At 43.7% G+C, this 25,036-nt stretch overlaps 1 protein-coding gene across 8 annotated transcripts; it reads left to right on the top strand.

Moving 5' to 3' along the window:
* MYB (MYB proto-oncogene, transcription factor) lies at window positions 1-24,758 on the top strand. 8 transcript variants are annotated; one of them, XM_042887386.1, is made up of 16 exons: window positions 16-38; window positions 2,947-3,064; window positions 4,534-4,605; window positions 5,236-5,328; window positions 5,734-5,954; window positions 7,423-7,657; window positions 8,434-8,514; window positions 8,913-9,017; window positions 10,348-10,605; window positions 11,637-11,996; window positions 13,504-13,646; window positions 14,054-14,168; window positions 14,255-14,380; window positions 15,060-15,170; window positions 15,730-15,837; window positions 24,405-24,758. In XM_042887386.1, exons 1-16 carry the CDS (start codon window positions 16-18, stop codon window positions 24,519-24,521), a joined length of 2,286 nt encoding a protein of 761 aa, XP_042743320.1. In that variant the 3' UTR covers window positions 24,522-24,758. The 8 variants fall into 8 exon arrangements, with proteins under 8 accessions (XP_042743379.1, XP_042743320.1, XP_042743338.1 ...); XM_042887404.1 differs by having other exon boundaries at window positions 10,348-10,557; XM_042887395.1 differs by having other exon boundaries at window positions 8,913-9,008.
* Window positions 24,759-25,036: the final 278 nt, after the last annotated feature.

The following is a 25,036-nucleotide window of genomic DNA, read 5'->3' on the forward strand; positions in this document are numbered from 1 at the left end:
GCGGCCGCCGCGAGGATGGCCCGGAGACCCCGGCACAGGTAACGGGGCGGGGGGTCCGCGCTGTCACACGGGACGCGGGGCTGCGGGAGAAGAGCTCTCCCGTAACGGGGCGGCAGTGCAGCCGCCCCCGCCGCACCTGAATCGCCCCGGCTCCGCAGCGTCCCTCGCCCCGAGGGGACGTACCGGGCGCCCTGCGCTGCCCCGCGCTCCGCAGAGACGAGAGCTCGCTGCCCACCCGTCCAGGGCTGCCTGTCGGGAGCTGTCGGGGCGACGGGCAGCGCGTCCCGTCCCATTCATTCATTCATTGCCGGCGGGCCGTGACGGCAGGTGGGCGGCGGGCGTGGGGCTGGGCTCTCTCTTTTTCTTATTCTTTCCTTTTTCTTTTTTTCTTTTTCTTTTTCTTTTTATTCTTTTTTCTTTTTTTTTTCTTTTTTTCCCTTTCTTTCTTTTTTTTTTTTTTTTTTTTTTTTTTTTTTTTTTTTTTTTTAATTTATTTCCCCATTTTATTTCGCAGCCGCTGCCTCTTCCCCACAGGAGCGCGGCTCTGCCCCACGGGTGCGGCTGCGCGCCGCGAGGTTGGGCTCTGCCCGCAAGCACGGCGGAGGGCGGCTGTGGGGTGCGCTCCGCGGAGCTGTCACCGTGCCCGAGCCGAGGCCGGACGGGACGGGACGGAACGGGCGGGCGGGCGGTAGTAAGAACCTCGTGGTCGCGTTCGCCGCTGCGCTGCCGGGCGGGCGCTTGGCGCGGGGTTGTTGTCTAATTAGCAGCGGACGGCGGGTCGGACACGTGGAGGCTTTTTTCTCTTTCTCTTTGCATTCTCCCCTCTCCCCTCCCCTCCCGCTGCGCTGTGACAGCGGAGCGAGGCGCGCTTCTGCCTCTCCCCGTCAGTCTGCCGGCCCCGTCCGTCAGCGCTCGCGGCCGCGCGGCCGCTCCCGAGGAGAAGGGGCTTTCGGCGTGGCAGCGAGCGCGGGGTGGCGCGGAGCGCGGGGTGCCGCTATGAATCACCCCGCCTGCCGCTGCCGGGCCGGGCGCCTCGCGGGCGCCTCCCGCAGGGACTCGGCCGCTGCCGGGAGCGGCCGTGCCGGCGGGAGCGGAGCGCGGGCTGCCGCCAACCCCGCGGGGCGCGGCGCGGCGCGGAGCGGGAGAGGGAGAGGGCTGTGCCCGCGGGGCTGCTGCTGCCCGAATTCCTTCAATCGCGGTAGCGGCAACAGCGAGTCATTTCCTCTCCACCCTCTCTTTTCTTTTTTCTTTTTTTTTTTTTTTCCCCCTTCTCTTCTGCTCCCCCCCCTCCCCCGCCGTTAGCCGGTTGCTCTAAGAGAGAGCCCGGCACTGTTCTGACTCCAGTCTTCAGCCCCTGCGCCGGTGAAAGTTGTGGGGGCTCCGAGTATCCCGAGGGCGCGGGATGCTCTCCCGCCGCTGGAGGACGCGGGGAACGCGCTGGGCTCTCCGTCAGCCAGGTCCGGCCGAGCCACCCGCGCTGCCTAGCGTGCTCCGGGAGCAGCGCGGCGCGGGCGGGATGCGCTTCTTCCCTCTGCCAAACTCCTGGGAGCCGCAGAGCTCCCTTTGCGCGCGAGCAGCTCTGGTGGCAGATGAGCGCCCGAGCTCTGCCCGCCCCGGCAGCCGACGGCGCTGTCGGTGCGTGACCCGGGCGCTGAGTGGCCGCCGCGGCAGCTGGGCATACACATGGGAGCAGACGATGGGGAGCGTCCTGCGTGGAGCGGGGCAGAAAGCAGGGCTGCAGACTGTGAAGGCGCGATTAACCCCGCGTGCTTTAAAGGGTGTGTGCTCAACAGCCCGCGTTTGAGGTGTCTGCGTCTTTGCTGAAGCTTGTTTTAAAACGTGGTCTCTCGAAAACAGGAAAACAGGATAAACAATGCTTGGGAATTAGGGTGTAGTGAATTGCCTTATTACAAAATGACTGTATTTGACTGCCTTAGTCATCCTGTAACATCCCATAGCTCTGTGCCATCAGATAGAGCGCAGTTGTTCGTCTCATAACATAACACTGTTTCTGTTTGAGCGCTGTAGTTTCGTCTCTGCCAGAGTGTCAAAAGTGCTGTTCCTATCACAGAAGTTGGAAATAAAATGTTTCCCAGCAGAAAGGCAGCCCTGTTTGCAAAGCCGTCCTGGTTCACTGGGGGAAAAGTGCTGTTTGTGAGAGTGGTGAGAGCCCTTTTTACCCCTGATAGCCTCTGGGGAAATCCCTTAGTCATGAAGGAGGTGAGCAGCAGTGTGTCAAAAACAATATGAGGTATTTAGAAGTGGAATAGAGGTAATAAAGCCTTGAATTAGCAAAATGGGCAGTGCAAAGTGGCTCAATCCTTCATTGGTTGGTTGCAGGATACTCTGTATGCTTGTCCACATTTATGCTACCACTCACTGGCTTCACTTCATCACAGAAACTTCTGTCTTCACACACAGGACCCATAAACATGGGCTCGAACAAGGTCATTATGGGTGAGCCTTTTGTATTCATGTATCTCGTTTGGGAGCCATGCAGCTACCTGTCCTATTGGCCATAGCAAACCACGAACACTGTTCAGAACTTGTGGCATGAGTTAAAGATCGTGAGCGTGCACTTGTGTAATGGACACAGCCTCCAGTTCTCTTTATTGTCCCAAACATTGTGTTCTAATTCGAAACCCCCATTGGCTGAAAGTTTGCCAAATGTGTAATTCACCACCGATCTAATAGTGTGAGCAGGTCCAAACATGCATGGCAGCGAGGAGGCTGCCAGCCCTTTGCTTGTATCTGTGGATACCAGAAACAGCAGAACCAGTTCGGAATACAAGAACAACAGAATGCAGAACAAAATCTTGTTGTGCAAGTTTTAAAACTTTTATCTGTGTAACCTTTGTAAAGATTGTGTGTTTTCTGTGCGCTGTGTAATTAAGTAGCTCCAGTCCTCACGTTCCGCTCTGTGTCTTGCTGTGTTTCCTGCTGCAGCATATACAGCAGCGATGACGATGAAGAAGATGTTGAGATGTACGACCATGATTACGACGGCCTGCTTCCTAAGGCTGGGAAACGTCACCTAGGGAAAACCAGATGGACCCGTGAAGAGGTAATTGCCAGTTCGGTCATCTCCTGCATGGGGGAAGTCAGAAGGAGAGTGTAGCAGTGACAGCTCTGAGAATAAAGATGGTTTTGACCCATTAGTTACATGCAGCGTTTTACTTCACGTTGAGGATCGTTGGTTTCTTTTAAATGTCCACCACGGTCTGCCTTGCAGGTATTTGAGCTTCTGTAATCCCTGTTGAAGAAGCAGAGTCACCTGTGGCAGTGCTGGGCGCTTCCCGCTGCCTCTTTGTGTTTGAGAGCAGTTGCTATGTGTGCTCTGTGTCCCACAGCAGCAAACAACTGTGGCAGAAACTGCTGGTACTTTTGTGCCATTTGAAATTTGCACTTTAATTGCACCATTGTGATTCGGAGAGGAAATAAATTAAAAGCTGGAAGAAAGAAACCCAGTCGTACCAAAATTGAGCATTTGAGATGTGTTTTGCCTCTGAAGGTCAGAATAATGCCTTAGTCATGGTACCCTTGTGCTGACTTTCCAGATAAATTCTGATATCAAACTCCTTTGCCAGGTGGATGTCCCATGGCCATTGAACTGGTTTGTTCTCATTATGAAATGCATTAATACAGTTATTGAGTTATGTTTTGACTTTCTCCTCTCTGACCACGTATACTGATATATAAACAGAGGCAGGTCACCTTTTGCAAGCACTTATTTTTTAATCCACAGCCTGCTGTTATGGCAGTGGCTGTGGTGGTGATGGCTGCGTGGCCCAGTGGCCTCTTCCATGTCACGAGGACCAGGAGTGCCCAGGGAGGTACCATGGGGGTCATTGCCCTCCTCCTATCTCCTGGGGCAGTTCTTGTGAGTTCCCCTATCTTGATCTTTCCCAATACATGATACTGCTGCTTTTTTGTCTCGAGGGTCTATATTTCTGGCCTTATCATTAAAAATAGTAGGCTGAGTTTCTTGCTGTTGCAAGCATGCAAAACTCCCTCACAGCCATCAGGAGCACTCATTTTATTGTGCTTTCATTGTAAACGGACCAGCAATGAACAAATTACTGGAACTCCCATTACTTGCAAGACATTCAAAGCTTAAGGCTGTGATTTCCAGAGGTCCCCAGACAGCTGGGTGCCTCAGTGTCATTGTTTGCTGTGATGCCTGGCATCAAAAATGTCCAAGCGCTCCTGTAAATCCAGTAACAGAGTAACAGTTACACTGCTGGGAGCAGTAAAATGGGAGTCAGAGAGCATGGAAAAAATCAGCCTTTCTCCTACAGCACTGTAAAGAGCCTACCAAAATCCATGGAAGAAGAAAAACCTCCGGATCTGGGCAATTAAAAACACAAGAAGACTGCAGACCACCTCCTCTTACTCTCAAGACACAAGCCAACAAAAGTAATAGATACATACAGAGTTAGAAGTGGGCAACTTAATTTTGAGTGCCTTTCATTTGCATCATAAGAGATCATGATATTAATTATTTTATTTATCTATTTATTTTTAATGATTCAGGATGAGAAACTGAAGAAACTTGTGGAACAGAATGGCACAGAAGACTGGAAAGTCATTGCCAATTTCCTTCCTGTAGGTGGACACTAGTTTCTGTTTCCAATTCTAGTGACAACTCTTTATCAGAGATTTCCAAGTAAGGGAAAGGGGAGTGGTTTTTGTAGTTACTTTTTTGCGGGAGATAAAACCTCCACATCTGGAGACCTCAAAAGTTTGGTTAGAACTCTGTGAAGCCCTTGCCTTAATTTTTCTTTCACTTCTTAGAGAGGGCCAGGGAACATCAAACAGACTAAAATGGGGGCCAGGGAGTGTTGCATGATCAAAGGTCAATGTAAAGCTGAAACAAAATGTCTTAGTGCAGAGAAAAAAAGTAGCTTTGGTGAACTCTGGGTAAGTGGTTTAAAAGAGAATTGTTTTGTGAACGCTACAGCTGTAGCAGAAGCACAACAGCTATTGCGCCAGAGGATGATGATTGAGGTTGTGTAGTCTGGGGTATACAGTCATAACTGCAAAAACTACAGAAACAGTTGCACTGACCAAATGATAGTTGGGCACCTTCTTCTCTGACCTATTGTATGATTCCTTTTTCTCTTAGTAATCATAGTTGGCTGTGAAATATGCTGGAGGCGCATAGATAAGAGAGTCATCACTCTACATTCATCTTTTTCAAAGAATAATCTACTTGTGTGTTTTATATTTCATTAGAATCGGACAGATGTTCAGTGCCAGCACAGGTGGCAGAAAGTGTTAAACCCAGAACTTATCAAAGGTCCATGGACTAAGGAGGAGGATCAAAGGGTAATCAGTTTTCCCTTCCATTTAATTAATACCTTAATAACAGATTTCATGTGTTGGGGCAAAATTTCCAGAGAGCTGAGTGGTGTTAACTGTTGTAACTGCCTGAGGCAGGACTGATACTGCCTTATCAGTGCTTAAGTATTTCTAAGTTTTCTATGCAAACTATTTAATTTTGCTTTATAGTGCTGTAATGTAGAAATGCAATCTAGAAATGCCATAACTGTTACGAGATTTTTTTCTTTTGGGTAAAAGTGTAAAGGGGAAACAGGGAACCTTAATTTTGTGTTAGTTTTTCTATAGCGATTTTGAAAAATGTCATTGAAAATACTTCTCCGCTGCAGTAAAACTTTCATTGATTCATTATGCATCATTAAATACAGGCAGTTTTTATGTCCTTCTTTGAAGGTAATAGAACTCGTGCAGAAATATGGTCCAAAGCGCTGGTCGGTCATTGCTAAGCACTTGAAGGGAAGAATTGGAAAACAGTGCAGGGAGAGGTGGCACAACCATCTGAATCCAGAAGTGAAGAAAACCTCCTGGACAGAAGAGGAAGATAGAATTATTTACCAGGCACACAAGAGACTGGGAAACAGATGGGCAGAAATTGCAAAGTTGCTGCCTGGACGGTAATGACATATGCCTTCAGCTCTTAAATAGGAAAAAAGGGAAAAGCTGTAGGTTCAAGCAGGCTTTTTCAGCCTTTGCATTATAAATAGAAAATTTTGGAATCAAAACCTGGCAAGCCAATGACATCAATGTGCTTTTGTCTCAGTGGGAAACTGTGCTGTTTGGTCAGTACATGGAACAGCATGACATTTTTACATGCTTTTAATGTTTGCCATAGACAAAAAAAAGCAGTAAGTAGAGCAAGACTGTACAAGTTTCCTGAATGTATGTTCAATAATTGACAAAATTGAAAATAATTTAACAGTCAGACTTGCAAGTGGAACTTAGTTTACATTCAGCCAAGAGTGCACTTGCAAAGTGAAATCCAGTATGTTGGCTCAGAATGATTTAGGAGAAGGCTGCTTCAGCGTTTGCCATTGCTCATGAATTATCCAGAAGGTATTTACCTATAATCCACATATAAATCCTCATATAAAATTGGAGAAGCTGACTTCCTTGGGCTGCAGTCCTGGAAATACTTATCTCATTGAAAGCACATGCACAAGTTACATATACTTTTAGGTATTCAGAGTCTTACTCACTGTACAGTAGAAGTGACTCAACATAAAGTGTGTTGAGCAACTACTGTAAGCAGAGGAGGGTTTTCTGTTCCCATTTTTATTCCTGTTTCTTGCTGAAGCATCTTCAATGCCTGAGATTGTGATATCATTTCAAGTGGGCATTCCATAAGCTGCTTCCACCTTCCAGAAGAAGGCAAGAAAGCAGTTACCACTTGGAAAGTTTCTATGTAGCCCCCACACATCACTGATATTAATTTCAACCTTATTATGTGGTGGTGACTTTTTTCAAGTGGAGGAACAGTTGCTGACTGTATACAATCTCACAGATTTGTTAAGTTTACTTTTTCTGGCCCATGATTCGGAGAGTTTGAACCTCAGTTTTTCTGAGGCAAATAGCCATCACAGCAGTGTTGTTTACCAGGTTTGTGTGCAGAGTACAGTGCTCTCATTGCCTAGGTGGTCAGTTGGAAAGTTGCTTGGAGGCTGGTCTTTTGACAGCTGTGCTCCATAGCCTTTCTTTCCAGTAGTGAGTCACAATAAAACAGTAAGACTTGCAAAGGTGGTGCTGGTAGTCTTCAGGGGAACATCAGAGAAGTGTTGGGCTCAGTGTCACCTCACCTCATGGGAATGGGGTGAAGCTGATGGTATTTATTGCTTGCAGTTTGAGTACTTCAGGCTTATATGCTTTAAATGCTTCAGGCAGCGTATAAACAACAGTAGCTCAGTTGTCTTTTTCCCTCCCTTTTACAGTGAGCATCTTTCCTGAGAGGTCGAGGGTAGCGTTTGTAAGGGCCAGGGCCAGGGGGAGGTCAGAGCATTGCTCAGGGTTCGAACAAATGCTAACAGCGTCCTCCTGCCTATTAGCCTCACTTATAACACCCCTCATGCGTACACGTTTCTGTTGCAGGACTGATAATGCTATCAAGAACCACTGGAATTCCACCATGCGCCGGAAGGTCGAGCAGGAGGGCTACCTGCAGGAGTCCTCCAAATCCGGGCTGCCCTCGGCAGCCACCGGCTTCCAGAAGAGCAATCACCTGATGGCCTTTGCCCACAACCCACCCGCAGGCCCACTCCCCGGGGCCGGCCAGGCCCCGCTGGGCAATGATTACCCCTACTATCACATTGCTGAGCCACAAAACGTAAGCTCCTGGAAGCGCTTTTCGGTTTTGTTTCCTTCTGTGGGATGGGTGGGTGCAATTCGTTTGATTTCCAGTAAAACAAAGTTTTGGGGTTTTTTTCCCATTCGTGGAGAATTGATTTATGTTTGGGGTCAGGTGAGGATGGTTTGGACTTGAGCAGTGATGGGTATATGCCTGCTTCAAATCCACTGCTGACATACAGGTGGAGTCAGGTTCAGCATATTTAGCATCTTGTAACTACTGGAAATGTTTTGAGTGCTATTTTTTATAGTGGTGAATGTAGACATGTTGAAAATGAGTTAAATCTGATTAACTCTGTGTTCTGTCTCAAAACCTTCTGGGTTCATTTTGGCCATACTCTGAATGGATTCCCTATCAGAACCAAGTAAACAGTAGTGTTTTAATCTGATTCCATTCCCATTAACAATTAATAATGAAATTAATAATTAAACAGGCCTCTGCTTTAAATGCTTACAATATAGTTTTAAATGATAAAAAATTGCATCTTTTGTTTTTTTTGAGATAGAAACATCTCACAAATGCATCTACAAATTATTTATTTTTTTCATCAGGAGGGTACATGCTCCATTTGTAAATGTTCTTTCTCCCTCTGTAGTACTCACTGTCATGTTCTAAAAGCTGTTTGTTTTGCTTGTAAATTTTTCTTTATAATATTAAGCTTGCAAAAGCAAATGTGTTTTTAAAGCAGATTCACAATGTAGGCAGGTGATATGCCAGAAGTAATAACTTTTAGTCTCTTTTGCTTTTTGGCCTAGGTCCCTGGTCAGATCCCATATCCAGTAGCACTGCATGTAAATATTGTCAATGTTCCTCAGCCAGCTGCTGCAGCTATTCAGGTAGATAATTTGAACATCATTTCGAGAGACAATTTGTTAAACCTTTGCTAAGTCAAAATGCAGACGTCTTACATTAAGGAAACATTTTAATGTAATATGTGTGAAGAGAGAAAATGGGGAAGGTGGGGGAGTTCTGACCTGGCTAATAATTGTTTTTTCTGAAGTGAATTTAACACACAATAGTTGTCTTCTAGCATGATAGATTTTGCTTTCTCCATTTCAAATGTCTGAACTGAAATTCAGCAGGGACTTTGATAGTGGAAAACACGATTGACATTTGTTTCATCTTTTGAGTCTAATTTGGCTATTATAACCACAGAACGGCAAGCCACGAGCATTTTAGTTGCTACATCCTATCAGACCTTTATCTTTTCTTTTCCCTTAACTCTTAATTTCAGAGACACTATAATGATGAAGACCCTGAGAAAGAAAAACGAATAAAGGAATTAGAGTTGCTACTAATGTCGACTGAGAATGAACTGAAAGGGCAGCAGGCATTACCAGTAAGATTGTCACTGTGTGCTTGGATGGAGGGATAGCAGCATTACCCCAGTGCTTGTCTTCTTAACTTTTTACTCCCCCTTTGCCTTTGATACTAATCGAGGCTCTATATTTCTGTTTTAAAAAGGATGAAACATAGCACATGCATACTCTGTATCTGCTTTGTAAATTCTGTGATAAAAAAAATTCGATTTGCAGGTATTTTACTTTGCAAAGTGGGAGCAGGGCTGGGCTCTGTAACATTACATAATGTTGGAAATGTGATGATTGTACTCAAATGAAAAATCCCACAGATCTTAAACCAATGGGAACTGCGTTTTTCAAAGTGTGCAATGGTTCATGTGATGAAAATGTAGTGCCTATACGTTAGATTTTTCTTCTCTGTTGTATTCTTTTCTTCAGCTGTGTTTTATACACTTTGTAAGCTTCAGACTTGGTGCATGTTTGACAGTTTGTTTTACTTCTCCAAATAATGGTAGATCCTTCATAACTGCATGTGTGGAACAAATGCTGGCTATTACTGAATTCTTACACTTTGTTGTATGTGCCATTGAATGTTCATATGTGAAAACCCTCACTTAGTTACTTAACACCATCACCAAAGCCAAGAGTCCACAAATCATTTTGGAAGAAAGGTGATAGCCAGCAGATTCTTTATTTTGTTTTGTTTTGTTTTTTTTGGGGTAATATTTAAATTAATAGTAAAAACAACTGCATGCACGATACGTTAGTTTGGCCACTTTTTAACTTTAGTTAATGTTTTGCAATTTCTTCTGTTGCATGATCACACTGGAAAGAAACTTCTGTTAATATGTTCTTCTGCTTTCCTAACCACGTTGATTTGACAGCCTCTTCATTGCATTGGTGTAAGCTGTAGTGTTAGACAGGGATAGAAGAAGAGAAGGAGATAAGTAAACAAAAGCAACTCTAACTCTAAACTCTTTAGTGTTCTACAGTGCTGAGTGCTCATTAGGGAAACCCTGCCATTTCATGCTTCTCACAGAAAATGACTTGCAGACACTTGTTGAACTTTTGGAGTAATGCAGTACAAATTGATAATCTACTAGTCATGACACACATTCATAATCCTGGAAGTGAATTATGAGGTAACTTTGGGATAACTAACACAGTGCTGAAATTACTTAAAACAAGGTCTTGCACTGATGAAAGGAAACATCTTGACAATTGTTTCATAGGCATAAGTTTTTAGATGATGATGCAACTACTTTTATCTTTCCTCCAGTGGCATCTGACGCCTTATGCAATTTCATTGCTAAGTTCCTTCTGCCTTCCCCCCCCCCCCCCTTTCCTTTTTTTTGCTTCTTCCTTTAGACACAGAACCACACAGCAAACTACCCCGGCTGGCATAGCACCACAGTTGCTGACAATACCAGGACCAGTGGTGACAATGCACCTGTTTCCTGTTTGGGGGAACATCACCACTGTACTCCATCTCCGCCAGTGGATCATGGTTGCTTACCTGAGGAAAGTGCGTCCCCTGCACGGTGCATGATTGTTCACCAGAGCAACATCCTGGATAATGTTAAGAATCTCTTAGAATTTGCAGAAACACTCCAGTTAATAGACTCCGTAAGTAGAACTGTCGCCTCAGGTGCATTTGTGTGTGGTCAAGGAGTAAGGGGAGAGGAACTGGGACCATCCTAAAAGTATTGTTGGTTTTTGGTTTTTTTTCTGAGTAACTTCTAATTGCTACAAGATCCGAAGCTTAGCTTCTGAAATAACAACATATGTCTGCTTGTAATTGAAGCCCCTGAGTGTGGAAGCGTTTGCTTTCTGTGCATGTCTCCCTTTCCTGCTACATTTTGGTATGGGAATGTGATTAGTGAATGACACATTACGAGTTTCAAACAGCCTCTTACTGTGTTGCATCTCCCTAAGCTAAAAGCAGAGACACCATGGAAGATTTTAAACAGTGAAATAATACTTTTTTAGATTGGAAGTGACACATGCTGTAGGTTTACATGTGGCTGATCATGTATCTGCATCATTTTTAAAAATTTCCTGTCGTAGCATCAATTGTTGCTTCGTAGAACAAAAAGGGTTTGCCCTAGCATATGTGAGGAACTGGAAACACTGTTTTTAACTCCAAGGTAGCTGAGTGACACTCACATGTCCTTTTTCCATCGCGATCTCCCGGCTACTGTGTGTAACAGGAATGATGAGGGGAAATATGTTTGCTTGTGGCACTCTGCTTCAGCAGCGGAGGGGTCGGCTTTACGCAGTGCCAAATCCCCTTCTGCACCTCCAGAGCAGTTGTGCTGGCTCAGAGGAGACCAATCTTGGCTGGGAGTCTAAGGCACATGCTTTTTTTTCCTAACGATTTTTTGTCTTTGTTCTGCACGGAAAATGCTGGACTAGCCAATAGCAAGGACATCATTTGACTGACTGTTTCTTTAGGACCTCACCAACACTGATAGAGTGCTAGCTCGATATGCTTGACATATAGATCGAAAACACAAATAAGAGATTTGAGAATCAGTAAACAAATAAACACGGTCAAGCAGAACTGAATTGGGAAAGTCTTTGTATCCTAACACTGCATTTTCATGAGGTGGCACTATATACTGTCTTATGGCTCCGTGCCTCCCACATTGTTTCAGGATCCTTCATCATGGGGTGATCTCAGCAGTTTTGAATTCTTTGAAGACACAGATATTCTGGCTGGCAAAACTACTTCAGGCAGAGCCGTGCAGCAGCAACATGGAGGGGCCAGTGCTTGTAGACCTCCAGGACGCCCCACCTCAAACCTGAGCAAAACCATGTCAAGTCAGGGCCCTCCTGGCTCACCAAAGTCCTTGTCTGCCTCGCAGGGCAGTGCGACTCCGTTGGTCCTTCGCAAAAGGAGAGGGCATGCCAGCCCCTTAGCCAGTAGCCCCAGTAGCACCTTGGGACTGGCTGATGGCAGCAGCTCAACTTCTAAGCACTCCCCTGTCAAAAGCCTGCCCTTCTCTCCCTCGCAGGTAGATCAAGACTTCTGCGCAGCTGTTACTAATTCTCAAAAGTCGCTGCAGTGTTAACAATTTAGAAACTAATCCTTTGGAACAAATGACTAATTACCATTGCACTCGTTGATTTCACTCAATTTTTGAATCTTCTCACTATTCCTAGTCTTCACCACTGAGTGTAGATCATCTGCAAGCTAACTGTTGATTTTCTTCTTTCAAATTCATCTGTGGAGCTTGGGTTTTTCTTTTTGATTTGGTTTGATTTTGTAGGGGATTGTGATTGCTTGCTTTGCTCACGCTGTTAACTCCTTCAGCTACTAGAGTTAAACATTTCTGATCATTGGTAATACTTTCCATCACTGTCCACTTACAGTATGATTCATTGACCTAGAAAACCCCAAACTGCATTTAAATAGCATTCAGGCTGTGAGACAAACTGGCAACAACCAGAAAATTCCAATTGTGGGGCGGAGTGGAATAGGAATGAGGAGAAGGTCTACCTCTTACAATTGTCCAGTGTGCACTTTGAAATTCCTGTGCATTGCTGCTTTGTTTCACAGCTGCAGCACTATTTAAAAGTGTTTTGTTTTCATTTGTCTGTTTCTGTTGTTTTTTCCTTGATTTGGCATTAAAGTCAGATAAATACTTTTTCATGAAGAATATAGATGGCAAGATAATGATCTCCCACCATATCTCCAGTTATGTGTTAGGTATTTTAATCATATATCACTTGTCCAGTAAAATCCATGTTTTCACACATACCGTATTTTTCTAATCTGGTACACGTGAAGTCCAGCAGGTAACCTGGTGAATCAGTGTCTGAATGAAGGATACCACAACACTCATAGATTTATAGATATTAGAAATGGAAGCCATATTTTTGGCTGCCAAGAGGAACTCATGGAAAAGCAATTTTCTTCAAACTGTTATCTCCACCTCCTTTTCAGTCAGCGGAAAACACACACCCGTTGTAGGCAGCAAATTTCATTTTATGTTGTGAAAATGGAGCACTTTGTTTTGAGAGAGACAATAAGAAATTTATTTTCCTGTCATATCTGCCTTATTTACTGCTTCAGAAGTATCTAGATTCCCCTAATAAAAATTTGTGGAATTGTAGAAACCCCATTTCCAAAGGGTTTCTTCATGAAACATCCCCTACTCATTTTCTCTTGTTCTCAAGCTCTTGATATTAATTACACTCTATTTGCAAAAAATCCACATCAGATGTTTAAGTGGTAGAGATGGTTTTTGTTTGGAATGGAGTGTCATCTTGTTTATGATTTCCCACAGTAGAAGCATTAGTCCTTACTTTCTGAATGCTCTAACCAGATAGTTTGCAGAATATTGTTTTTACACATAGTCAGGTACTCTACACACACCTACCCATATGGTAGGGACAAGAGAGTCACTTATGGCAATGAGAAGGAAACAATTTATTTTTCTTCTGTTCAGTAAAGTCAACTGAAGAAGTCGGCATCGCAATCTAGGTGGCCCTGCTGATTTTTTCTTTTCGTGTCTACAGTTCTTAAACACATCGCCCAGTCACGAAAATCTGAACCTGGACAACCCTGCACTAACCTCCACGCCGGTGTGTGGCCATAAGGTGGCTGTTACCACCCCATTCCACAGGGACCAGACTTTCAAAACTCAGAAGGAAAATCATATGTAAGTTTTTTTCTCACGCTGCCTTGCCAGGTTCATGAGAGTTCATTTTTTACAGGTTTGCATGCACCCAAAATTCTGGCTAACTGTGTGCTTCCTGCAGAGTTATGTGCTAATGCATTCAGATTTTTCTTAGTTTGGAATAAGACTTCCACTGCGTAACTGCAGAGGAAGGCTGTTACCATGCACATAGGCTCATCAGTTATTTTTTTTTTTAAATAAAGCCATTCCACCTTATTCAAGTTAAATAGATGTTCTTCCAGAAGGACACAGAAGAACAAAACAGATTATATGGTTGAAGGAAAATATTTGTCAAAATCTCACCACAATGATTGCTTTTATGCATGTGTTTTTGTAAGGAGTTAATATTTCCATCCAGTTCCTTTAAAGTTTTTTTCCTCTTTCTAAAGTTTCAGAACTCCTGCAATCAAGAGGTCGATATTAGAGAGCTCTCCAAGAACACCCACTCCATTCAAAAACGCACTTGCAGCTCAGGAAATCAAATATGGTCCTTTGAAGATGCTGGTAAGAAGGAAACAATGATAAAAGTTGCTTTGATATTAGTGTAGAGGGATGTTCTGGGACCCGTGTGTAACGTTTCTTCCTTTCAGCCTCAAACTCCGACTCATCTTGTAGAAGATCTGCAGGACGTTATCAAGCAGGAGTCAGAGGAATCTGCGATAGTGGCAGGGCTACATGAAAGTGGACCCCCTTTGCTGAAGAAAATCAAACAAGAGGTAAATCGCAAACTTACTTGAGGCAATTTAATTCAGCCCTCTTTGCTGAGAAACTTAGGCCAATACCTTTTCTATTAAAGAGCTGTGTCTGTTTTTCTTTCATGTGAGCCCCAAGATCTTACTGTCAGTTCTATATAGTGTACTAGGCATGTCTAATTCATCTCCCATTGATTTCCATAGAAGTCTTTCTGCTGTTTTCAGCAGGGGTTTGCTTAGGCTGTTCTAATGTAGTTTTCATTTGAAACTTAAAAAGAAAAAAAATTAGACAGGAATTTGGATTGAATCTTTCTAATACTGGTGAAGACTATAGAAGAACCCCACGGGGACCAAGCTACATGGAGTGATTTAGAAACCTGAACATTTGGGGATGCTGCATTATATCACTTTGTCACTAAAATTCTAAAAATACATATATTCTCTGTCCTTTTTAGAGGATTAAACTCTTGAATACTGACAGAACACTGAGTGCAAGTATTCAAAGTTATATTAGGGGATTTTTTTGAGAACCTTGAACATCATTTTCAACAAAGAGCAAGGTTGCAGTAAAAGAAAGTACTGTAAATGTGTGTTATGTGCAGCTGTGAAGAATATTTGTTCAATTTGTTAAACAACTGACAGATTGATCTCTCTCTGGTCAGTTAGATGCTGGGTTTTATCACGGTGCCTTTCCTGCTTTCAGGTGGAGTCTCCTACAGATAAAGCTGGAAATTTTTTTTGCTCAAACCACTGGGAAGGAGAAAACCTGAACACTCAGCTCTTTACACATGCATCTTCCATGGAAGATGTGCCAGTAAGTGCATATTTTCACACTGCCAAATGATTATTTTGTTTTACATCTGTAAAGTTCTTAAAAGGAAGAGAGCATTTTTTTTTGTTTGACCTTCCTCACAAGTAAGCATTATTCATTACTTCTGTATTGTTTTCCTGTATTAAACACGTAATAATCAAAATCCTGCTCTTAATTAGGTTGCTATGATGCCTATAGAAGGTAGCTGATGTTGCAGTCGCAGCCTTTGCAGTCTGCATAGAGTGTGCTCTTGGAGAACTACTGCGTCTGTGTATTGGAATGACTGGACTGAGGAGTTAAAACTGTTAAAAGAATGAGAGGCTCTGCTTTGTTTTGTGCAAAGGAGGCCTGGCTTATGCATGGATCTGTGCCTCACCAAGATTATTCTAAATTGATGTTTCTCTTGTACTTGGGAATTTAAGGCTGAGTGCTGCATTTGTGGCAGTGCCCACCATTGCTTGCTTCACAGTCAGGCTGAATTTGCTTTTAGTACATTCAAATTCAAGTGGTTTTCTTAAATACCTGAAAACATTTTTTTCTTTTTCTTTCCTTCCTTGTTCAGAATCTTCTTACCAGCTCAATTTTAAAGATGCCAGTGTCAGAAGAGGAGAGCAGTTTCCACAAAACATTTGCTGTACCTAGGAACCGGCCACTAGCTAGCCCACTGCAGGTAACAAAACATACACTTGTATGTATGTATGTTGATAGCACGGCGTTGGCCAGAGCTTGTCAGCTGTCTTGGGTTGGGAGAATGGACCTGGGCAGCCCAGCTGTGCCAGCACAGGTTCAGCCAGCACTCCTGGCCAGTTGCAGCCCAACACTGTGCTGCCATGACACGGGGCTGGGGTCTGTCCCCAAGGGCTGCTCTGTTGATGCACCAGAGGTGGAGATGTGAGTGATGGTCTGCAGTGCTTCCTTAGCACTCCCTGGACATGTAGAGCCCCTGAGCAGAATTAATATTATGACTGTTTTAATGTCAGCTGGGTGTCAGGCTGGATTTTGGGTAGCTGTGGTTGTTCGTGGTGTTAACAGCAAATGTATAAACTTGCTATATTTTCAAATACATAAATTTATTTTCCATTAGGTGTGACCTAAAGCCCACCAAAATCCTTAGCAGCCTTTTTGTCAATTTGTGTGGGCTTTAGATCGGGCCCTCACACATCTTTCAGAGAACAAAACACAGTGTAGATAGTGATTAATTATCCTTCCACCACAACCTTTGTTTTTGAGGCAGGTGGATAAGTGATTTTTTTTATCCCTTCTCCACATGGGTGGGTTGGGAGAAAGTCATTCTCCAGAGTGAGTCACGTCAGAAAGGAAACCATAAATAACACCGCAGTTACTGACTTTCGGACAGTCTACATGGCTAATCCTTTCTTTTCCTGCTTCTATTCAGAATTTACATAAGGGGTTATTTACAATAACAAAGAATGAACAAAACAGGGTTTGCATCAAGGATCTCTAGCCTGGCATTATAATGTAAGCTACTAAAATTTTACACACAGCCCATTTTTGCATATCAAACATCAGGAGTACATCCTTGCTACTCAGGCTCAGGGGCGGTCATCTGGGCACTGAACTTGAACCATCTCATGGTGGAACAGCCCATGGCTCCCACTCTGGGGACACATTTGGGGGCACACCTAAGAGGCCATATCCCATGCTCCTTAGTAAGGTTAGGGCAAAATGTTGAGTTAGCTAACATTTTGGTAGAGATGTGTGTTGTCTTGTTACATGGTGGTTGCCTGTGCTCTGCCTGTAATAAAAATGCAGCATCTAAGGTGCATGTCAAGTAGGAACTTTTGATCTTGAGCATAACAATGTTGTTTCCTGCTATCTAAAAATAATTTCTTAACAAGCCGCTGTAAATGAAAGAGCTTGTTTAACCTTCTCTTCTAACTTACGCTGATTTTGGTCAGGAAGTTTACATAAGTCAGGTTGTAGGTTGTTCTGGATCCCATTCTTTACTCCTTGGTCAGGAAAAGTCCTTAGTTTTGCATGTTAGAAGTCAGATATCCTTTTTGTTTGGATAAAGAGGACTTTTCCTTGAGTAGAAGCTGAGTTAAGAAGAACTTTCCATCTCATTTCAGTGCTTAAGAAGTGTTGAACCAAAAGACAAAGCAGTTGTAAGAAGCCCCAAAATGAATGCTTAGATTCAGCTTCTTGGTGTACCAATATGTAACCCTCTTTGCTGATGAGGAAGCGTTGAGCATTTCAGCTGAAATGTAAGCAAAAATGAGGCTAGAGGTAACTGTGTCTGTGGCATAGACAGTTTTTTCAGAATAAAACACAGGCGTTTTGTAACAGTGCTGTATCATTTGTCCCTCACTGTGCTGTCTGTGCTGGACTTGGTGTCATTGGTTAGGAAGGAGCATCTGCTTCCTCTGCTGTAAGACTTGCTTGGTCTCACATCAGAGGGGTATTTGGTTCTGTACAGTACAGAAAGGAGCCACGATCTGGGTCTGATGCATGCCAAAAGGGATATACTACTGCTGTGCCCCTAATGCTTTTCCCCATTCACCTATAGAGAGGACATGACCTGTCTAAAGGGTGCAAAGCGGTTGAAAATGCTGGCATTTGTGCTTCAGTTTTGACTTGTAGCATTTTGCATGGATCAGATGTTAGCATGTTATCATTCTACACTTTCTGATTCATAATTTGTTGTGTTGCCCATATACAGATAGGCATACACACACACGGACACGTATAAATATTGGACTCAATCCATTGATTCCACGCAGGTAGAAATGAAACACTAGAGAACTCTTCGGAGTGAAATATAATTGTGTCTGTGTATGTTTACATTGCTGTTGTTAATACTTTGGGTCTGATCCAACCTTTCTGACTTAAGCAAATTTAATTGACTCTAGTCCAAGTAAGAATTACAGCACTCTTTCCTCCTTCGGCTGTGTGCATGGAGAAGGGAAAGAGAGAGAGAGAGAGCAGAGAGAATGAGCTACACTTCTTTTTCCCCCCACAGTTATGCTTTTAATACAATTTGTTCCTAAAATTTTATTTTGTTTTTTAAAATTAAACTTTTGTAAGAGGGAAGTAGTATGTTTATAAGTCTGCAGTATTTTTCATTGCTTTAGTAACTTTCACTGCCTGTACTTAAAGAAAAAGGCACGTGTCTGGCCACAAACTCACTGGAGTCTTGTTAGTTACAGATGTTCCATGCAAACTCTCAGGATGTAGAGCTGGTCATGCACAACTTGGTAAATAGTTGCTGATGAATACATCGTGATTCACCATCAACTTGGGAGGAACAGTATGTCACAGCATTTGGCATGCAAAGACAGGTAGCTGGATATAACCACTCTGGGAATAGGGTGCTATCAGTTTTGCACTAGTGCAAGAGAGAAAAACAGTAGAGAAACTTGGGTTTACACTCTTGTTTGTTCCCCTCTTCATAAAATGTTGGGTGTATTAGCATCTGTATGTAGGGTTTTTCTGGTAAGATATGAAGATTCAGCCAGCACTTTTGTCCTGCACAGTAAATCTCATGGTTGCGTATGGGATGTTCTTTTACTGTCAGGAACAGGAGATGTCTCGCCATCCCACTGTGTTGTCTTAGGGTGGAACTGGTCTTAGAGTGCATTGCATGAATCCCAAGTACTTTTGTTTTATATTTGTTGGAGCTAGCTGCAACCAGTATCCTACATTTTTGTCACTCAAACTATACTCAGTCTCACTGCAGAGATCTTGGCTTCGTCAAGAAATTCTTCAAGGGTTAAGATTTTGGGATAATGTCTGAAGACCTTATTGAGGCAGACTGAAGATCTGTACTGAGTTTCGCTTGAACTGCACCAAGAGGTTACATAAAAATGATGTTCCTGGCTGTTCCTGTCTAAAAGTTACATTTTATTTCACATTATGTTCTGTAGCCAGTGACACAAGTAGCAGTGCACAATACAAACTATCCTAACATAGACATTTTAACAGTTAGAAAAGTAGGCTAAATCATAGGCCATCCACCTAACCCTGCGGGCTATCAAAAGACACCATGAAATGGAACCTTTTAAGAAAATAGCACTGCTTTGATATCTTCTTCCCCCACTAACAAAGGAAACAACGCAGGGTAAAAGACCTGCAAGCTAAAGAGAATGTTCTTAAACCCATAGCTCCTGTCACTTTCCATTTTTTAACCACAGACTGACACGTTTCAGCTCGAATTTCCTGACTTTCAGTGGTTTATGTAACCCTTTTCTTTAAAGAGTAAGTCTAAAGGATTTTAAAACAGTTACTTGGTTAACCTTTTCATGATCGTGAGCTGTCATTATCTTATTTTCCTCAGTTAAAAAAGAATTGTGGAATTTCATTTGCAGCTTGTTGTTAGACAGTGCTTACGGGCAAGGCAGCACACCCTCCTGCATCAGCACATTTCAAGTGGAGCCTTTCTTTTACTCCTCTCTGTGACTCCTGAGGAGCAAGAGGGTCACATAGTCTTATTCCCTTCTTTGATTAATCAAGGGGAAAGGGGGAAACACGCTGTGCTCAATTCCTGGGAATTTCAAGATTTTCACTGGAAAGAGAAGTAGCCCTGAGTTTGTCCCCTATGGGTGTTATCCTTTCTCTCATGTTCTGTGCTTTGCATAAGTGACAGAAGCAAAAGGTGGTTGAGAAGTACAGGTCAGCCATTGGGTGCTTTCCTCCCAGAGCAGCAGAATTTAGGTTGTGAACAACTCAGCAGATGTAGCTGCCTGCTGCAGATGCAAAGGTCTCTGCTTTGAGAAGCTGCAGAGCTGTTGCAGAAAATGGACCATTTGACTACCAGCCATTTGCAACGTGTTCTGATTTGTGAATAAAATAAAATTACTTAAGGTCACAATTAGAAAGGTGTTGAATATCCTAATGTGAGTTGCAGGTTCTCAGACCATTTCCATATCTCTCGCATTAATCTTAGAAAGCTCATACATTTTGATCATGGGTTTTGTCTAATGAAGGGCTTCAGAGTTAAGCTCTTAAATGTGCCACCAAGTGGCTCTGCTAGCACTGATGTCAGACTTATCATAAAAGCTGGGGAGCTGGGCCATCCTATTCTCACACATGTAGCAAGCTGTAATTCTGAAAATGGGCAGAAACCTCAGAATTTAGGAAAACACCATCCCATGCCTCAGAGGAACAGGAATGGTGCTTTGCCTTCTCAAATGGAGTAGAGGACTGGAGTAGTTAACTGGTCTAGGAGGGCTTCCTTTTTTCTCATCCTCATGGAGTAGAAAACCAAATTGTCCCAGATGATACTTTACCATAGTGCAAGGAAAATGCTTTGTTTTGAGCTATGGCATTGATCACTTCACTGCAAAGGAAAGAATTCTACATTTGTGTTCTAAGCCACCTTTTCTGTGGCATGTGCTGCAGATTATTTAGCCAGAAGGCCAGCTTTTTGCAATAGGGAAAAAGTCTGAGATACCTTCTGGTAGTCTGAGCTTTCTAGATGTTGAAAACATTTTGGCTATTTTAATTAAAGTCCAAAGAGCAAATTTCCATGAGGTTTTCTTTCCTTACGGTTCTGTTTTCTCTAGATGGTCCAGGTTTTTATTTAAAGTGCTTTAACTGGATATCCCAGTTGAACAGTCTGTACTGCTGCTCACATCTGCCCAAGGGCAGCTGAAGGTACCTTGCAGGATAAGTGAGGTAGTCCCACTGCCAGGAGAAGGATGTGCTGAGGGGATTACTGAGGTTAAAAAAAATGAAGCAGTGAGAATGACACATCAGGAAAAGACTGGAGGTCTGTGATTTTATGCTATGGGAACTCACAGTAGCATAGCTGCTTCTTCACGAGTCCCAGTTGTAACTTAAGAAGTTGCTGTGCATGGAAGAGCAAAATGCAGCTGTGGAAATACTGGCAGAGAAGGCTTAAATTCTTTTAATTAATAGCAAAATTAAGAGTAGTGTTCTGCTCTTTCAGCCAATAGAAGACATATATGGAATTAATCATACCACAGAAGTCTCGTTCTTTCCCCACTGGCTAAGAGGGGAACACCCCACTCTTAGATGGCTGAATTGAAATGGAATGAATCCACTGAATCAATGAAAGCACACCTATCAGTGTCAGTGAGTTTGGGTCAAGCCAATTGGCTTCTAATTACATAGCTTTTGTGTTTCATCCACTGATTTGCAGAGCAATAGGGGAGACACAGTGAGTGTTTTCCACAAGGAACATATCAATTTTGTTTCTGTGCTGTTTTCCTGTGTACCCCAAGCTATTTGCCCGGGTCTCCTCTCTTCTCATAAGTCCTGGAAATGCTGCTGTCTGCAGGGCAGTGATGCTTTCCAGTAGCAGAGTCCTGTCAATACTCACCGAGATTCTGGCATGGAAGGAAGCGCCGTGCTTCTCAGCCTCCAGTTTTGCTTTCCCTTTTTGCTAAGCGATCCATTAGCTGCGGATGTTCAGCCCAGGCAACATGCTGTGCATCAGTCATGGGACCCAGCGCTCGCTGCCAAGAGCGGCAGTCGAATCTCTCGCCTTCAGATGACTTTCACACGTGCCTCCAGTGCCGCGCGGCAGGGCTGGCAAGGCAAGGCATTGTGCTTTGTTATGTGCTCACTGCTCGGAGCCAAGGCTTCGGATGGGAAAAGCTTATTAAAAATACCTACTGTAAATGTTACCCGAATTCCCCAGGGTAAAATTGAAATACGCCGCTGTAGTGAATACACTACTTTGGGTCAAATCCTTCTGTATTCTCCAAGCTCTCACCGTCTTCAATGAGAGCTCAATGTAAGCTGTAAATTTGCATTGTAAATTGTCCCAGAAGAGAAGGGGGAAAAAAAAAAATAGTGTAATGGATTTCTGGGAAAATACTACCAGGGTCAAAATTGAGTAATGTGGACTGTCCTGTGCTGTCTTTCCAGGAGAGCTTGAGTAAGAAGTTTGGGGCAGACGTGTGCTGGGGACCCTGCTCCCCCAGGGAGCAGCGGGGTCAGCTGGCTCTGAGGGGAGGACAGGGGGCTGCAGCCCGTGCAGCGTCTGCTACGCCTCTGGCATAGCAGAGTGAGGAGCAGGCTTCAGGTGGAAGGAGTGACGTGCAGCAGCCTGCTGAGATGTGGGAGATACGGGATGGGGATTTTGTTTTTTTCTTTCCTAAGCACATGGCTGTTAATACAAAGAGCTCAGTGTAGGTACTAACAATGAAATGTAATTAATGAAATTGGGACACTACTTGCCTCAAGTTACTTCCATTTTTTAAAAACTGGCGTGTAGGGATGGATGGGCTTTCCCTTACATATTTACAGTTTCCTAGGGTTCTGCTGCTCTAACTTCTCTTAACCAGTTACTTTGAAGCTTTGAAAGGTCACAGGGAAGTACTGAATGGACACATATTTCTCTGCCTCAAAATGATGGATATTTTGTAGTTGCCAATTGCTTTTGAGATGGACAGACCGTACCTGACTTCTAAGCAAAACCGATGGCATTGTGGCAACAATTACTTTGGTCCCTGATGCAAATGCCTCTAAAATAGCAAGGGAAAGTATTTGCAGGTGCCCAAGTCCCACTGAGGATCAGTAGGAGACTGTGGGTTGCCAGCTGATGTAGGCACCTTTGAAAAAGTTACCCTGGGAGTTGTTTAACTGAAGTATAAAAGAATCTGTGGCGTGTCATATGCAAAAAGTATGTCACACCTGCTTTTGGCTGCAGTGTGCACCCAAGGCTCACAGCACAAGCTGCCCAGGCTGAACCACTTTTGTAAGAGGTAGCTGTGTGTTTGTTCATTTCACAGATGCGGGTTTCCCACAAAAAGCTGTAGAAACTAATGAGTTGAGGCTGGACCTTTTTCTCCTTTACACAGGGAACTCCTACTGAAACTGAGCAGGAGTTCAGCCTGCAGAAAGGCATCAGTAGCAGAGACAATATTTGGAACTTGTCTACAGATAAGAGAGAGCTATGTCTGGGGAACCCGAGGACTAACCTGCATTTCCCCACCATGGTCACACAGCTCATTCACTGCTTTTATCCATTTTAGGCTGCAAGCCTTCCAGAGCAGAGAACCTCTGTCCTTGTGTAGCAGTGCCCTGATTAGGGCCTGTAATGAAATTATCTGCACTTCCTATGCTGCCTTCTGACTGCACATGTTTTGGATAACACTGTTTACAACCCGAAGAGCATTCTTCAGGAGGATACTTTAAGGATCCTCTTGCACGGTTAGCAACTAGAAGGAGCAGCATAAAGAACCATGGGCATCCTGGGGTGCTTCTGTTCTTAGCAGCCAGTTTGCAGTTCAGTAAGTACACTTGCTTGGTGCCCTAAGTGTTGAGAAGGCTTTGGCCACCTCATTGAGTGATGTAGATCTTGAGCTGCAAAGATTAACCTTGTTGAAAGTAGAGGAAAGCAGGGAAAGGTTTCTCTTGACTTGTGTTTCTTGGTGGATCTTGGGCTTAGACCTTCTTAATCTTGAGGGGTCCCATGAACCCCTTGCTGGCAGGCAGCTTTCATGAGCACGGTCATGCACATTTTTGGAATTTATGCTTAGCTGTCTGTATCTAATATGGTTTTTATTCAGGGTTTAGTGAATATCTCAATGTGGAAAAACAAATAAACTGAGTAATTGAAAGAGTTGAAGCACAAAAAACAATACACGTATATGAGTGTGTGTGTAATACTGGTAAGTTCCAGGAGCTTTGAAATTTCATTACTGTTTATAGCTTAAGGCAATGAGAAACATCTTGTATGTGTAGGGAGTAAATAAACAGACTGTGCACAGCCTTCTGTGCAGATATGTTTATCTCAGTTTAACATTATACTAAATGGTGTCTCTAACCTCCATAAATACCACAAGAAGCAAAATGGCTTTCTTGATAATTAAAATCCTGCTTCTGCCAAGGGTCCCCCCACGTCTCCTCTGTTGCCAGAGGAGCTCTGCTCACAGGCACATGCTAATTGCTCCACGCAGGTGAAAGCAGCTTCGGGCACAGAGCTGCTTGCTCGCTGTGCTCGGGTCGTCAGAGTCCTTAGTATGGACTTAGAGAGAATAAACTGTGAGTGGGAACTTGAGAGCCACTGAATCCTGGCTCTGCTGGTGTGCTGTTGTGCGGCTGGTCTGGTTGCCCACCCCTGCAGTCACAAGCTGAGATGCAGGGATGTAGCTTTTTTCCTGTTGTTCTGAGGGGCCCCTCTCTTTGGAGCTGGCACAGCACCCTAGTGCAGGCTTGCTCGATACCTACTGCCAGGTTTGCAGCTGGGGGCCCACAAACAAATGCCTTGACGTCCACCCCAAATCTTTCCTCTTGTTTCCAACATAGCATTTGAACAACGCTTGGGAGTCGGCGTCTTGCGGGAAAACCGAGGACCAGATGGCCCTGACCGACCAGGCACGCAAGTACATGGCCGCATTCCCAACCCGGACTCTGGTGATGTGAAAGGGCCGACGGACTTCTCCGGAGAAGCATTATGGTTGGCAAACACTCCTCGTTCACTGGGAAGTCCCTGTTCCTCTGCATGAGGACTTTTCGTGAATGGGAGACGAGCCTATCTTTGTTGTGGTACAACAGTTGGGAGAGCACGAAGTGCATTTAGTCACTGAGCATATATTTTCTTGTTGGATTTCACCCAACTTAAGAGAATTTTCTTTTTTTTTTTTTTTTTTTTTTGAGTGAATGAATGATACTTGCCTAAATTATTAGGTACAAAGTTTTAATCAGTAATTAATGATCTTAAGTGCAGACTTCCAATACAGGCAATTTTTTTTTTGTACTTTCTGAGATCAAGCAGACGTGATACACCAGTATTGTTATTTCAGTGATGTGCTATCCAGGGGTGGGGGTTTGTTTGTTTTTTATTTTTTTACAATAACAGAGCAGGTACTCAAACAGATGTATTTTAAATCACTGAACAAAATGCATTGGTGTAAAATATTGAAGTAAAAAAGCATTAC

Source organism: Lagopus leucura, unplaced genomic scaffold (genome assembly GCF_019238085.1).
Source record: "Lagopus leucura isolate 7727_CA_CO unplaced genomic scaffold, USGS_WTPT01 Super-Scaffold_73, whole genome shotgun sequence".
Taxonomy (NCBI): Eukaryota; Metazoa; Chordata; class Aves; order Galliformes; family Phasianidae; genus Lagopus; species Lagopus leucura.

Coding starts and splice junctions, on each gene's coding strand:
- MYB (XM_042887386.1), top strand. CDS start 16: ATGGCCCGGAGACCCCGGCACAG. Junction 7,658..8,433: donor ACATTGCTGAGCCACAAAAC/GTAAGCTCCTGG, acceptor TTTTTGGCCTAG/GTCCCTGGTCAGATCCCATA. Junction 10,606..11,636: donor CACTCCAGTTAATAGACTCC/GTAAGTAGAACT, acceptor ACATTGTTTCAG/GATCCTTCATCATGGGGTGA.